The sequence below is a fragment of the Rhinopithecus roxellana genome, chromosome 19 (genome assembly GCF_007565055.1).
Source record: "Rhinopithecus roxellana isolate Shanxi Qingling chromosome 19, ASM756505v1, whole genome shotgun sequence".
NCBI lineage: Eukaryota > Metazoa > Chordata > Mammalia > Primates > Cercopithecidae > Rhinopithecus > Rhinopithecus roxellana.
This window is the reverse complement of record NC_044567.1, coordinates 38,595,516-38,611,002: the sequence shown is the minus strand read 5'-3', so window position 1 is coordinate 38,611,002 and position 15,487 is coordinate 38,595,516. Positions and strand designations below refer to the sequence as shown.

Genomic DNA, 15,487 nt, shown 5'->3' with positions numbered 1-15,487 from the left:
TGACCTGGTTTTATAGGCAAGCATTATGAGTTAAACAGTACCTCTGCCCGAGGTCATGGCGCCCACCTAAAACTGGTGAACGTTCACTTTCTGTCATTTCCCAGCCTCAAGGCAGAGCTTCCCGCAGGGTCCTGCAGCTCCAGCCCCCATCCCCCTGCCCTGTCCCCGCCCCACTGCCCCTTCCTCCATCTCCTTGTCTTCCATCACCTCACCTAACTCTCAGCTGTGTCTTCAGCGTCTCTTCTTTTCTCCTCTCCCTTGTCAGCTGGTTGCAGTCTTGTCCATTTCACCTCCAGCCCATCTCTGAAGCCGCCATGCACGTCCACCCCAGCCTTTGACTGTCCCGGGAATGCTGTCCTCCTGGCCTCAGCTTGCCCCCACAGCCCCCCGGGCGCGTCTCCTGCTCGCAGGCTCTCCCTGTCGTGCTGTGCCCAGCGATGCCTTGAGCCTCCCCTTGGCTCAGCCTCCTGTCCTGCTGTTGTCATTGCTGCATGACACCGAGTGATTCCCCCTGAAAAACAGAGCAAGTCACAGGAACCTGTGTGTTCTCCCCAGCCGAAGTGTGCGCTGTGGCCTGTGGGTTTGCCTCAGTGTGCCCCGTGGCCTGTGTGTTCTCCCCAGCCGCAGTGTGCCCGCGGCCTGCGTGTTCTCCGTGGCTGCAGTGTGCCCGTGGCTGGTTGGGCCTTTGTGTGTGCTGCCCCCCTTCAGGTTGGCTCCTGCTCTCCTGACCTCCACCGCTGTTGCTTCACAGCAAGGAAGTTGAGTAGGTTCAACTCTAGTAGCTCTGGGTTCACAATTTGGGATGATAGGGGTCTTGATGATGTCTCCTGCCTCGAGGCCCCTGTGGAGCCAGCTTTTGGCTTCAAGGACACAGGTGGTGCAGTCAGAAGATGCCTGCAGCCCTCCCCACGCTGAGTCCAGCTCTTGTTTGCAGCTGCCACCGTCCTCAGGTGCCTCGATGACTGCAAACTCCCCGAGAGCAACCAGACCCTGCTGCGGAAGCTGGGGGTGAAGCTTGTGCAGCGACTGGGGCTGACCTTCCTGAAGCCGAAGGTGGCGGCATGGAGGTAGGCACCGTGAGGGCGGCGCCTGGGGAGGGGTGCTGTGGGGGGCAGGTGCCATTGACGGGGGTGCAGGTGCTGTTGGGGCAGGTGCTGTGGGGAAGCAGTTGCCCTGCTGTGGGGTGGGGAGGCAGGTGCCGTGGTTCTGGACACAGTCGGGGGCACTGTCTGGCTGGTGCTGTGGCTTTTGGGTCCAGTGGTGATGGCAGAGAAGGCGCGTTAGTTAACAAGTGTTTTCTGCTTTCATTCATTTCTTTTTTTTTTTTTTTTTTTTTGAGACGGAGTCTGGCTCTGTCGTCCAGGCTGGAGTGCAGTGGTTGGATCTCAGCTCACTGCAAGCTCCGCCTCCCGGGTTCACGCCATTCTCCTGCCTCAGCCTCCCGAGTAGCTGGGAATATAGGCGGCGCCACCTCACCCGGCTAGTTTTTTGTATTTTTAGTAGAGACGGGGTTTCACCATGTTAGCCCGGATGGTCTTGATCTCCTGACCTCGTGATCCGCCCGTCTCAGCCTCCCAAAGTGCTGGGATTACAGGCTTGAGCCACCGCGCCCGGCCTCATTCATTTCTTTAATCCCAGAAGTGTTTCTGATTTTGAGAGGAATGGTTTTGTTTTGGTTATTTTCTGACTGCATCACCCAGTTGGAGGAACTGCAGCTGGCATGACAGGAGGGCGGCGTGTGCACTGTGTGGCTCGGAGTCGGCGCGGCCTCCCTGATGTGGCAGCGTGTGCGCGTCGCGTCGCTCAGAGGCGGTGCGGCCTCCCTGGTGTGGATGCGCTGTGGGGAAAGCTGCATCTGATCCGTGATGAGTCTGAGTGACAGGCTCCCCTTTTTTTTGTTTTTTATTTTGAGACGGAGTCTGGCTCTGTCGCCCAGGCTGGAGTGCAGTGGCCGGATCTCAGCTCACTGCAAGCTCCGCCTCCCGGGTTCACGCCATTCTCCTGCCTCAGCCTCTGGAGTAGCTGGGACTACAGGCGCCCGCCACCTCGCCCAGCTAGGTTTTTGTATTTTTTAGTAGAGACGGGGTTTTACCATGTTAGCCAGGATGGTCTCGATCTCCTGACCTTGTGATCCGCCCATCTCGGCCTCCCAAAGTGCTGGGATTGCAGGCTTGAGCCATTGCGCCCGGCCGACAGGCTCCCTTTCAGAGACTGTTGGAGAAAGTGCAGCCGCCTTTCTTGCTGCAGTGTTTGTGGCTGGTTTCTCTGCTGCTGTGGGGAATGTTCAGTGCTGTACCCGGCATAGTTTTCCGGAGAAGCAGCGCGTAGGACGTGTGCATCGGCGAGGCTGTGAGCTGGAGACCAGGAGAGCTCATGGTGGTTCTTGGCCAAAGACCTCAGGGTGGAGACCCAGGAAGAGCTGATTGGTTTTAGTCTGAAGACAGAACAAGGCCAGTTGAGAGATCGCCAGGCAGGAGGGCTTCCCTCATCGTCAGGGAGGGCCGGCCTTTTGTTCTGCTGGGGCCTTCCGCTGGCTGAACGAGGCCCCCTGCATTCGGCAGGGTTCCCTGCCTGACTTTGTTTACAGATTCACATGCTTTGCTCGTCCAGAGCCCTTCACATAAGCACTGGAAGCAGGTGATGAAACAGCGGGGCGCCCCATGGCCCAGTCAGCTTGACATGTAAAGTTAAGCATCACAAGCACTGAAGTGTTGATAGGGAAAATAATCCAGAATTCCTAGTTCTCCCGATGATGATGTACGTGTTGCCACATACATTTCACGTAATTCTAACGTGGTTGGGTTTTAGTCCCCCTTCTTGTGTTTATTTTTCTCTTCCATCTTCCTGTACGTTTCCTTTTTCGTATGTATTTCTAACTTTTTTCCATTTTTATCTCCTTGGTTGGACTTTCATTGTCTCTTTTAGCACCATTCTTTTCTTGGTTACCTTCTGTTAAAGAGGATGGACTTACGCTCTGGGGGCTGTTAGATTCCTGGTTCGTCTCACTCTTCTGCCCAGCCTTGGCTTGAGGCTTTGTTCGGGTGGGTCTGTCTCGGCTCTTTTCCTCCAGGGGCTGGTCTTTCCTCCACAGCAGGGTCCTTGCGTTAAGTGTGTAGCCTCAGGGTCTTCGGTGGAAGTCACGGCTTTCCCTCCCGTCCTGCTGGGCCCTCTGAGGGTCGCACAGTCTCCAAGTTCTCTGCAGCACTCGGCCTCCCAGCTATTCTCTGACAGGTGTGTCTGAGTCTCGCCTGGTGCTTCCTCATCTTGGGGTGCCCAGGGATCCATGGGAATTTTGGGGCAGAGTTTTGGGGCCCTTTCTCAGCAGCTCTCTTCTCCTCTCCTCTCCCCCAAATATGAGCCCTCCACCCAGTGAGACTGCTGTTCCCTAGGCCGTTTCCCTGGTACAGTTTAGAAAGTACCCCTGCGGGGAGGAGGTGGAGGTGGTGCACCTGCAGCTTCCCCTCGCTGGGGATTGTTGCCCTACCTTGGTTGCCATCACCTGCTGGCCAACAGTGGCTTTACACCTTCTGTCCGAGTCTCACCATTGTTGAGGTCAGGAGGGCACGTAGGGAAGCAGCTGAGGTCATTGTCTTTGTGGTGCTGTCTGATCTTTGTGAGGTGGCTGAGCTGCGCGCTTCCATGAGGAGAGTGGGGGCCAGGGTGTGCCTGTGGAGCATTAGGGGAGAGTGGGGGCCGGGCTGTGCCTGCTCGTAAGGCATTAGGCGTCTTGCTGGGTGCCTGATGGTCTCCGCCACAGTCTTTTTTTTTTTTTTTGAGACAGAGTCTCGCTCTGTCACCCAGGCTGGAGTATAGTGGCGCGATCTCGGATCACTGCAAGCTCTGCCTTCCGGGTTCACGCCATTCTCCTGCCTCAGCCTCCCGAGTAGCTGGGACTACAGGCGCCCGCCACCACGCCCAGCTGATTTTGTGTATTTTTAGTAGAGATGGGGTTTCACTGTGTTAGCCAGGATGGTCTCGATCTCCTGACCTCGTGATCCGCCGGCCTCGGCCTCCCAAAGTGCTGGGATTACAGGCGTGAGCCACTGCGCCCGGCCTGCCGCCACAATCTTATGATGGCTGATGATACTCTCTTCATACTAGTTACCCTACATAACAGCGCACCCCTAAATTTAGCAGCTTGAACGGTGCACATTTTCCTCACGGCTTCAGTGAGTCTGGAATCTGGATGTGGTCCCCAGCCACATCCAGCCAGGGTGTGGAGGTCCCCAGCCAGGGTCTCTCCTGAGGCTTCGTGAAGGTGCCAGCCTGGCCACTGCCATTTTAAGGCCTGCGTCGGGCGGTTCTGCTTCCATGCTCCTCATGGGTTCTGTTGGGACCCGGCGCCTTGTGGGCTGTTGGCGGGGACCCCTTTGAAGTCCTTACCACATGGGCCCCTCTGCAGGGCAGCGCACAGCTTGGCAGCTGACTTCGTTGGAGGCTGAGAGGTGGGTGGAAACCATGGCTGTTTGGAAGGTGGCAATTCTCACCAGACTCTGCGTTTTCTATTCTTTGGGAGGGAATCATTGGGCCCATGCCACATCCCGTGTGAGAGGAACGCCAGGAGGCGGGGGTCGTGAGGCCATCTTGGAAACCCCCACGCTCCTTGTTTCCTAGACTTGGAAACTGAGTGCCAGAGAGCTAGAGCTAGGATGAGTCATTTGAGGCAGGTTGATGGTGTCAACATCAGTGTGTGAGTTCTGGTTCTGCCTCCGAAGCCCAAGTTGTTTGTCCTCTGTGAGGCTGTCTCAGGCTATAGCCACAGCAGCTGCCCTGAACGCTCACTGGACACCTTTTCTGCATGAGGCCCGGTAAGCAGGACCCACAGCCAGGCTGCCTGCCCTGCGCTCACCCTTGGCAGGAGCTGTCGTGTTCGAGGGGCCCTTGCTCAGTGCGGGGCTGGGCTGCACTCCAAGCACATGCTCTCACTGCTCCTCACACAGCTCTCTGTGTGGGACTGCGTTCCCATTTTATGGCGGGGGAAGTGGAGGTGTGGAGTGGCTCAGGAGCTGTGCAGGCTCACACAGCAAGCAGGTGTAGAGCAGGCCTGACCAGGAGCCAGGTCCCGGGGCCTGTGCCGTGGGCCCCTTCGGGGATGACGATGCAGGTGCCCCACGTGGGTGTGAAGAGGGCTACACGTTGCTGCCTTTTGAGGGGCGTTCGGGAGGCAGGATCTGTAGGAACTGGTGACGGGTGAGACGCAGCTCCTGGTGATGAAGGGGCCATGCGTGGCCTGGGCGGTGGCAGTGGTGGCTGCTCAGGAAGCAGAGGGTCCCGGAGGCCGGGTGCTTCCCTGGGGAAGGTGCTGGTCCTGTCGTCTGTGTGCCCATCATCATGCCTTCTCTCCTGACTTTCCATAAGCAAAACTGGACACCAGCTGAGGATGCTGTGGAATCGGGGCGTGCGTTGTGGCTCACACCAGGGTCTTCCTGGCAGTTTGTGCTGATGGCGGGCGGTGCCTCCGGGTTTCCCCTTCTTATCCGGTCTCTGCAAAGTGTGTGGAATTTTCACAGGCATCCTTTAAGATTCAGAGTGACAGTAAATGACTGATTTCAGTCTTCAGGATGCTGTGAGCTGCAAAGCTGATCTGAGGATGCTTTGTTGGCACAGGTATCAGCGTGGCTGCCGATCCTTGGCTGCAAATCTACAGTTTCTCGCTGAGGGCCAGAGCGAGCAGAAGCCGCTCATCCCGACCGAGGATGCCGACGAAGATGACGACGTCCCAGAGGGTGTGGAGAGCGTGATAGGTGTGTGGGGTCTAAGCGGCGGCCTCTGCTCTTGGGCATCATCGGGCCAATTCCCCTCCACTCCAGGACCACACTTCCTTCTTCCCTTCCTGGTGCCAGCACTGTCTGGCCACCCGTCCTCTTCGCCAAGTGCACGGTCACTGCCCGTCCTCTGGCTCCTGAACCCAGGCCTGTCCCTGCCTGTGGACAGTCTCTTCCTGTGTGCCATAGAAGCCCTTTTTCCCACCGCCTCCCTACCTTCCTGACCTGGGCAGCTGGGCATGTCCTCAGGAAACAGTTCTCCCAGGAAATTGAGTTGGGGTCCCTGGGGCTCAGGTCTCTGGCTCCTTGGCCCCTAAACCCTGCTCAGTTCCTTACCTCAGGAGCCGTTTCAAACTCCCTTAAACCACATTACACCTTGCAGGGGTCTCCATCCACTGCCCTCTTCTCCTCCTGTGGGGTCTCCTGCTGCACAGAGACAGTTAGAGCTGTCAACGGAGCCCCTCACGGCAGCCATCCTGGGACTGGCTCCTGTCCACACACTGTCCTGCCCTCCTGCTGTGGTTTGGATGAGGTCTTCCCTGGACCCAGGCAGGGCCTCCTCATGTCCCCTCCCTGTGAGGCCCCCATCCTCCCAGTGTCTCCCAGCTTCCTGATGGGTGGGCGGGGCCACGCTGCCTGCGCTGTGCCGGCCTCTGCTCACATCCCCTCCGCTCCCTCCAGGGCAGGTTTCTGCCCAGAGTCATCTGCACCCCACCTCAACCGTGACCATCAGGGCGCCTGCGGCGCCGTTGCCAGGCCCGAGCCAGCATGCACTCTGGCCCTTCCCTTGACCTTTGCTTCTCAGAGCCCTCCCTGGTTGCGTGGTAGGCGCCCGCATCTGTGCTGGGTGGCTCCAAGTCCCGGGCGGGGTCCTGGGTCTGCCCTTTCCCCATGTCCACCACCTGCCCCAGGCTTGTTCCTGTCTCCCACCCCCTGCAGGCAGTCCCCTCTGCCTGCATTCCAGCTGCTGTGCTGGCTCCAGACTGTCCCTCCACCCTCCCCTGTGGTCACTTAGCGAGCTTCTCCTTCCAGGTCTTCCCAGGGCTGCTTGGTGCCCTCGGGCTGAGGCTTCACCCCTGCTGGGGCTTGCAGGGCCCTCACCATGTGACCTGACCCCTCCCTGCATCCTCTAGGCTTCTGTGTGGTTCTTAGAAGTTCAGCCTGCCGCCAAGGCCTGGTCCCTGGGAGAGACGTCTTTGTGCAGCTGCTGGCCAGGGGTTTTCTCTGGAAGCTTCCCAGCCCACTTTGGTCACCCCTGAGCTGCGGGCCCTTCCCCTGGCCTGGGTGGGGCCCTTGATGTTGGCCTTCACCTGGGGGCAGGCAGGCAGCTGCTCCCTGTCGCCTGCTTTGATGGGGTAGATCTGTTTCTTAGGAACAGAGAACTTAGGAACTTGGCTGTATGTGATTATTTGAGAACGGACAGAAGGAAATGTTCTTTTCCTGTCATTAAAATTAGTATTGTTAATGTCACTCCCTTCATTGTATGCACTGAGTAGCATACAGGATGGGTCACCTTACAGCTGGGAAACTAGGAACTTTGTGCGGACTCTGTCGTGCATCACCTTCTTCTTCCTACAGAGCAGCTGCTGGTCGGACTGAAGGACAAGGACACCGTTGTACGGTGGTCTGCAGCCAAAGGGTAGGTGTCCGCGGCCGCAGAAGCACCCTCGGGAGTGGACCAGCCTCTCAAGTGCGATTCAACAGCTACAAATCCCTGACAACTTCGGAGTCGCGGCCTCCTCCGCAGCCCCCTCCAACTTATTGTGTGTTACTTTATGCGTTGGCGTGAAGATGGTTTCCAAGGCGGAGCTTTAGGCTCCTCCTCCTCCTGCCTCTGGCTGGCCCTGCCGGGTCACGAGCAGGCCAGGTTTACCTGTTCATCTTCAAAGTGTTCCCTTGTTTTTCCACATCCTCCTCACTGTGCCCCCTACCTGTCGTTCCCCACAGATGGGGGTCACGGCTCCTACAGTGATGGTGCTCAGGGAAGAGCCCTCTTTTGTGGGGTGAGCGAGGTGCCAGCCCCTCACTCACCCCTCACTCACACCTGTCATACCAGTGGGAGCCGACACGCACCCTGCACCCTGGGCCTCAGTGGAGGTCGTGGGGCAGATCCAGTAGGGCCCGGCCTTGAGCACAGCAGGTGGAGCCCTGGCCTGGAGGAGCCGGTGGCCCTGTGGGCTTGGGCTGTGCAGAGACAGCGATACACATGAAGAAGGTGCTGAGGTGTCGGAGGTCCCTTCTGTGGAGGGAATGAGGCAGGTGCAGGGGCTGGCAGGTGCTGAGAGGCAGAGAGGCCCCTGCTGTGGAACGGATGAGGCAGGTGCAGGGACTGGCAGGTGCTGAGGTGTCAGGGAGGCCCCTGCTGTGGAGGGGACAAGGCAGATGCAGGGGCCGGCAGGTGCTGGGGGATGAGGCAGGTAGAGGGGCCAGCAGATGCTGGGGGATGGGGAGGCTGGTTTTTGCCCTTGCTCTCCCGTGCATCTGTGCTGGGTCAGTCCATACCATGAGCTCTAGGAGGAGCTCCACAGGGCTGCAGGGGCTCACATAGGCCTTTGTGTTGCTATTCACAGGGGATGGCTTCTCAGCCCAGAGCCTTGTCTGGTTGAATATGGTGGGCCCACACAGTGAGAGGCTGGGCAGGCCTTCCCTTCCCAGGGTCCTTCCTGGAGGCCTCTGGCCAGGACCTTCACCACGGGGCCATCTCCAGGGACTTGGACCCTGTGAGCCAGCCCCAGGCGGCCTCCATGTGGGGCCGTGAGCCCATCTCACCTGGCCTGAGGGGAACCTGCGCAGTCAGCATTTGGGGCGGCACAGAGGAAGCCCTGCTCCAGTAGGGAGGGTCAAGGTGAAGCCCTCAGCGTTTGCCTGCTGCCTCACTGCCCTCAGCCGTCACTGGTGACCTGCGGTGTCCGCGTCACGGTGGTACATGGTGACCTGCCCCGTGCTCCGTGTGCTCACTTGTCCCCTTTGGCTGGCCTCGACATGTGCAGGCTGCTTTACCCTTCAGCATATTTTACCATGGGGGCTCCGAGCAGGGTGTAGGCTTGCCTGGAGTTGGCCCCTTCTCTCCTGGTCTCTGGAGGAAAGGGTGTTTGTTCAGGCCATTCACACATGTCACGCATGCCCTTGGCGACAGCTTGGTGCCCCTCACGGATTGCTGTGTTTCTCTTTCAGCATCGGTAGGATGGCTGGCAGGCTTCCCAAAGCCCTGGCGGATGATGTGGTTGGGTCTGTGCTGGACTGCTTCAGGTATGTGAGAAGAGCCGGGGAGGTGGGTGGGCCTGACCCTGAGTTGAGAAACCCTGGCTTTCCTTATACCCCTTCATGCTTTATTTTCATTGAGCTGTTTGTCAGAACTCCAGAAGCTCTTTTTTCCCCCTTTTGAAGTTAAACTTGAGAACTCTTGTTATTTCTGGTATGTTGCTTTTGTCAACTCCATTCTATTTAAAAACCTTAAGGGAAAGAGAGTCAGTTTAGACATATACCCGTGTAGATGTTTGTTCTGAAAGGAAAAGCTCTGTTGAGTGAGTTGGGGCTGCTCCAATAGCCAGCCTCTGTGGGAGGTTTGGGTCTGCCCCTCACCTGCCCGTTAGCCACGTGTATCACTCAGACCTTACGGTGAGGCTGGTGTGACCAAGGCCTGAGTTCGAAGTTGGATTTCATTTTAGTGAAATGTGAGGCTTTGGGAGGCCAAAGTGGGAGGACTGCTTCAGCCTATGAATTCGAGACCAGCCTGGGCAACAAAGGGAAACCCCATCTCTACAAAGAGTTAAAAAATTGGTTGAATGTGGTCCCAGCTACTTGGGAGGCTGAGGTGGGAGGATCACTTGAAGCCAGGAGTTCGAGGATTCAGTGAGTCATTATGATGCCACTGCTCCAGACTGGGCAACAGAGTGAGACCCGGTCTCAGAACAAAACTGAATTTAGACAGCCACGTGTGCTGTGCTACATTTGTCTTGTCAGCCTTCAGGGAGTTGAGCCTTGGGGCCGTATGGCTTGTGGGTGGTAGAGGTGTGGGCTGGAATGTGCAGGTGGCAGGGCCTGGGGTTTCAACCTGGGGCCTGCAGACCAGCCCTGGTGTGGTCACACGTATGAGGCATCGATCTCTGACCTCCCCAGGGATTCTTCCTTTTGCTTGTGTAAATGTCTCTCCCAGTTTCGGAAGCAGAGGACCGAGAACAGGCGTCCAGTTTGCTTAGGACTCCATTTTTGCTTGTGTAAATATGTCTCTCCCAGTTTCAGAAGCGGAGGGCGGAGGACAGGGGTCCAGCTTGCTCAGGACTCCGGGTGTGCTTGTGTAAATATGTCTCTCCCAGTTTCAGAAGCGGAGGGTGGAGGACAGGCGTCCAGCTTGCTCAGGACCCCGGGTGTGCTTGTGTAAATGTCTCCCAGTTTCAGAAGCGGAGGGCGGAGGACAGGCGTCCAGCTTGCTCAGGACCCCGGGTGTGCTTGTGTAAATGTCTCCCAGTTTCAGAAGCGGAGGGCGGAGGACAGGCGTCCAGCTTGCTCAGGACCCCGGGTGTGCTTGTGTAAATGTCTCCCAGTTTCAGAAGCGGAGGGCGGAGGACAGGCGTCCAGCTTGCTCAGGACCCCGGGTGTGCTTGTGTAAATGTCTCCCAGTTTCAGAAGCGGAGGGTGGAGGACAGGCGTCCAGCTTGCTCAGGACCCCGGGTGTGCTTGTGTAAATGTCTCCCAGTTTCAGAAGCGGAGGGTGGAGGACAGGCGTCCAGCTTGCTCAGGACCCCGGGTGTGCTTGTGTAAATGTCTCCCAGTTTCAGAAGCGGAGGGTGGAGGACAGGCGTTCAGCTTGCTCAGGACCCCAGGTGTGCTGTTGCTCTGCATTAGCCCGGACACCGTGGAGAAAGCTGTGCTGTCAGCACTTCGGAGGCTCTAGTTCGTGCTGCCTGTGAGTCACCAGGGACAGCTCCGGCAGCTGTCCACAAAGTCTTGTTTTCCTTCTGGAGCAGATTTCTTGTGCACTTAGCTTCCAGCCTGCTCAGTGACAGTTTCAGGAGCACAGGAAACAATGTGTCAGATGTGGGTCATGTTTTCCGAGCAGTGAGCAGAAGCAGGGTGCCTTGGAGAGGAGTGTGTCTGTGTCTGTGCCAACCCCATTGGGTTCTCCCATGAGCAAACCTACTGAACCTGTGCCCAGGCCCAGCTGTGGGTCCTGCTGACTTGCCCGAGCGTCTTCTGAGACACTTGGTGTGGAGCGTTTGGAAGCCATGGCACCATGCTGTGCCCCTGCCACCCGCCCCCACCCCGTGTCAGCAGGAGCCTCACCACATGGATTCCTTCCTGCTCCAGCTTTACAGTTTCACTGAGGTTTTAGACTGGGTGATATGTTAGTTCAGAATTGAAACTGAAGGGAAGAAGACAGCCTTCCCAGACCCCGGAGCCCTCCCACCTCCGCAGTGACCTCGGGCACCCGTTCCTCATCCCTCATCCCTCTGGGAACTGATGCAGGTGTGATGGGTACAGAGGTTTTCTTGGTTTGTTTCTGAGATGGAGTCTTGCTCTGTCACCAGCCTGGAGTGCAGTGGCGGGGTCTCGGCTCACTGTGATCTCCGTCTCCTGGGTTTAAGCCATTCCTCTGCTGCAGCCTCCTGAGCAGCTGGGACTACAGGCGCTGCCACCACGCCCGGCTAATTTTTTGTATTTTAGTAGAGATGGGGTTTCACCATGTTGGCCAGTCTGGTCTCGATCTCCTGACCTTGTGATCCGCCCTCCTCAGCCTCCAGAAGTGCTGGGATTACAGGCATGAGCCACCGCGCCTGGCTGTTTTGTTTTTAGAGATGGGGTCTTGCTCTGTTGCTCGGGCACCATGGTAGCTCACTGCGGCCTCTACCCCCTGAGTTCAAGTGATCCTCCCGCCTCAGCCTCTGCATAGCTAGGACTACAGGTGTGTGCCACCATACCCGGCTAATTATTTTATTTTATTTTTCTAGAGATGGAGTCTTGCTATGTTGCCCAGACTAGTCTTGAACTCCTGACCTCAAGCAATCCTCTTGCCTCGGTCTCCCAAAGTCCTGGGACTATAGACCTGAGCCCTGTGCCTGGCTCAAATGATTTCTTTCATTTTGCACAGATAGTGGCTTGTTTGTCACACTTCTCCACCAAACGCATCTTGGAGGCCAGTGTACGTTAGTGCCGTTCCCCTTGCGCTTGTCACACTTCTCCACCAAACGCATCTTTGAGGCCGTTGTGTGTTAGTGCTGTTCCCTTGTGCTTGTCACACTTTTCCACCAAACGCATCTTTGAGGCCATTGTACGTTAGTGCTGTTCCCCTTGCACTTGGTAATCTGAGACCCATGTACCTGCGACTCTCTCTGTTCCTCTCCCACTCATAGCTTCCACCACTTTCTGTTGTCTTCCCTCCCGAGACCTCCCTGTGCGCCCAGGAGTGCCTTCAGCTTGGATCTGGGGCAGGAACTCGCCCCCAGCTGCTTGGCTTCTTGCCCCTGGTGTCCATGGCCAGGGCCCCCTCTCCGGTTCGGCGGTGCTGCGGTGGGGCTGGGCCTCTCAGGCGAGCCTCATGCATGGACGGCACCCCTGGACCCTGCCGCCCTCACCACCATGCCGCAGTGAACACGTCTGATTTGGAAGTAGACATTGGCCTGACAGGCATTTGTTTTGGTATTTTTAAGTCACGGTAACCTTGGTATTTTGTCAAGTTTGTTCGGATGTCACTAAATCTTTGTGAAAGGTGTGAAGCATCTTTCTCCAGTGAAAACCCTGAAGGACACAAGTGCTGATGTGAAAATACGCACGGGCTCATGGAGCCTCTGGGCAGACAGTAAAACACCTGGAACTTGGAAAAAGTGTAGTTGTGGTTGAGGCAGTCAGTGACAGTGAGCTCTGAGGAGCAGCTGGTGTCTGTCTCAGCCCCTCTTCTCCTCCGGGCCGGACACGCCACAGGCGAGGCAGCCGCCGGGTGGACAGGCACTCTCTCCGATTTTCCTAAGTGTTCTTGTCCCTGTTGATTGCCAGCTAGTCATACAACTTAGTGGGTTTTCCTAAACATTTCTTTGCTGTCAAATCAATTTAATTAGAATCAGTGAAAGCCTCAGCAAAGCTTCTGAACCACCCCAGGGAAATTAGTAAATATAAAATATTATGACTTGATCAATGGGCATTGCAGTTGTTCATTAAAAGTTCATATTTCAAGTACTGTGAAAAATCTCGAAATGCCAATTCATTATTCTAGCTTTTAATTTTGAACTTGACTGAACAGTGGGGTGTCTTCCTGCTGCCTTTTCTACTGGCATCTTCCTGTGCTAGGATTCCTGTTTTAATACTTCTAATACTTTTATACTTTTAATAGTTTATTAATTAATACTTTTCTGAAGTATCTTGTTTCTTTCTATGGGAGCATGGGTGTTGCCCGTACTTGGAGTGATACCGTTGTGGTGGGGAAACCTCACCTGGAATGGCACGGATGGGACGGTCTCTTTGTTTGGGGACTGACCAAGACTTGTCCTCACTCTCAGGAGATCTGAAGAGGCCCTGGGGTGGGCACGACTGTTGTCTTTGTACTCAGTCACAGTGTGTTATTTCTTCACCCATCTGATTATTTTTTTATTTTGAGATGGAGTCTCGCCCTGTCACCCAGGCTGGAGTGCAGTGGCGCGATCTCAGCTCACTGCAACCTCCGCCTCCCTGGTTCAAGTGATTCTCCTGCCTCAGCCTTCCAGGTTGCTGGGATTGTAGACGTGAGCTGCTGTGCCCAGCCTTGATACTTTAAAAACTTATGTATAGGTTTTATTGTGCCTTACAGGTGCAGGTTATGGACTTGCCAAGCTGTGCTCCTTGCCATGCTGTGGGCTTTGAACCAAAAACTGACACGTGAGCTGTGGTCTCAGGATCTTTGTTGCTCTCAGTTTCCAGGAGACCGACAAGGCATGGCACGGGGGATGTCTGGCGTTGGCAGAGCTGGGCAGGAGAGGCCTGTTGCTGCCGTCTCGACTCGTGGATGGTGAGTAGCTGAAGCACAGTCAGTTGTGTCACCAAGGCTGTCCATCCGTGGCAGTCTGCGGCCCTTCGTCTGATCCCATCTCCGCGGTGTGGCCCTGCTGCAGGCACACACAGAAGAGCTTGAGAACAAGGGCTGTCCACCTTTTTCTCACATCGGCCTTCGTAATTTCCTAATTGCCTCTTTTTTCTGCTGTGAAATTTTAATGCCACAGATTACCCTGTGTACCTGGTTTTGGAGGGCCACGAATCCTTGTAATGTCTGATTTTCTTACTCCCCATAACCAGTTTTCATTCTTGAGGGACGTTGTTGCCCCTTAAGGACACATGCAGTGGCATCTGCTTCAGTTCTAGAACCAGGTACCCCTGGCAGCATCCTAGGCCACCTGGAGTGACGTGGTGCTCCCTGGAGATGAGGCTTATGCCAGCTTGAAACCAGGGTGGGAACTGGGGTGGAGGGTAGAGGAGCTCTGCAGTGGCCAGCGGTGGGGTGGGGACAGAGGGCACAGCATGGCAGATGCAGAGGCACAGCGGGGGCAGAGGGCGCAGCGTGGCAGACGCAGGGGCACGGCGGGGGCAGAGGGTGCAGCGTGGCAGATGCAGAGGCACGGCGGGGACAGGGCGCAGCGTGGCAGATGCAGGGGCACTGCCGCAGACCAGCTGTTGCGCAGCAGCCACACGCAGCCCCGTCTGTGTTTGGTGGGGACAGTCCCTGGGTGTGGCTGGCAGTGCCCTCTGCAGGCAGGAAGGAAAGGATGTCTGTACAGGATTGAGTGGGGGCCCATCCTGAGAGGGCCTCACCACAGACACTTTATTCTGTCCAAAATAAAGACGCCTGAGATGTGGTGGCCCCGCGTCTTCCCGGTGCGGAGCTGTGGTGGCGTCTGAAGCGACTGCTTTGCACTTGGCATTGTGATGTGTGGGGAGAGCTTGTAGAGCCGGCAGTTCTTTTTTAATGTTTCTGCTTATTTTTTTTTCAGACTTCTTTAATTTTTAGACCACTTTATTGAGTTTAATTTACATACCATGAAATGCACTCACTGAAGTGCACAATGAAGTGGTTTTGTGTATTTACAGAGTTGTGCAGCTATCGCCGTAATTTAATTCCTGAACATTTTCATTGCCTCCGAAGGAAACCCTGTGTTTAAGAACTCACTGCACTCTCCCCAGCACCCTCGCCCCGGCAGCCACATCTGCAGTGTCTCTGGGAATTTGTCTTTTATAGACATTTCGTAAAAGTGGAACCTATAACGTGTGATCTTTGGTGTGTGAATTCTTCCACTGAGCTCCTCTGTGTGGTAGCCTGTGGAGTGCCTCCTTCCTTCCTGTGGCAGAGCCTCGTCCTGCTGTGTCAATGCACCACACACCACGTTTATCCATCTGGTTCGTCAGCTGACGGGGCTCTGGGTGGTTTCCACCTTTCACTGTTAGGATAATGCTGCCGTGAACATTGTGTACACGTTTTTGAGTGGATGTTCAATATAGACCTAGAAGTAGCAATGCTGGGTCATACGGTGACTCCGTGTTTAACTTTCTGAGAAACTGCCACACTTTTTCCAAAATGATTGCACCATTTCACATTCCTGCCTCCAGTGTTTGAGGGTTCTGTTTCTCTGATCCTCACCAACACTTGTTTTTATCTTTTTTTTTTTGGACCGGGTTTCACTTTGCTGCCCAGGCTGGAGTGCCGTGATGCAATCTCTGCTCACTGTAATCTCCGCCTCCCAGGACCAGGCGATCCTCCCACCTCA

General features: G+C 56.0%; 1 protein-coding gene across 1 annotated transcript in view; it reads left to right on the top strand.

The window, feature by feature from the left end:
* The window catches only part of TBCD (tubulin folding cofactor D), a 220,329-nt gene that overhangs the window by 45,669 nt on the left and 159,173 nt on the right, over positions 1-15,487 (top strand). The window contains exons 9-13 of the mRNA XM_010354383.2: positions 935-1,067; positions 5,608-5,744; positions 7,344-7,404; positions 8,940-9,014; positions 13,646-13,740. Coding sequence (XP_010352685.1) covers positions 935-1,067; positions 5,608-5,744; positions 7,344-7,404; positions 8,940-9,014; positions 13,646-13,740 — 501 coding nt within the window. The remainder of the gene's footprint in view (positions 1-934; positions 1,068-5,607; positions 5,745-7,343; positions 7,405-8,939; positions 9,015-13,645; positions 13,741-15,487) is intronic.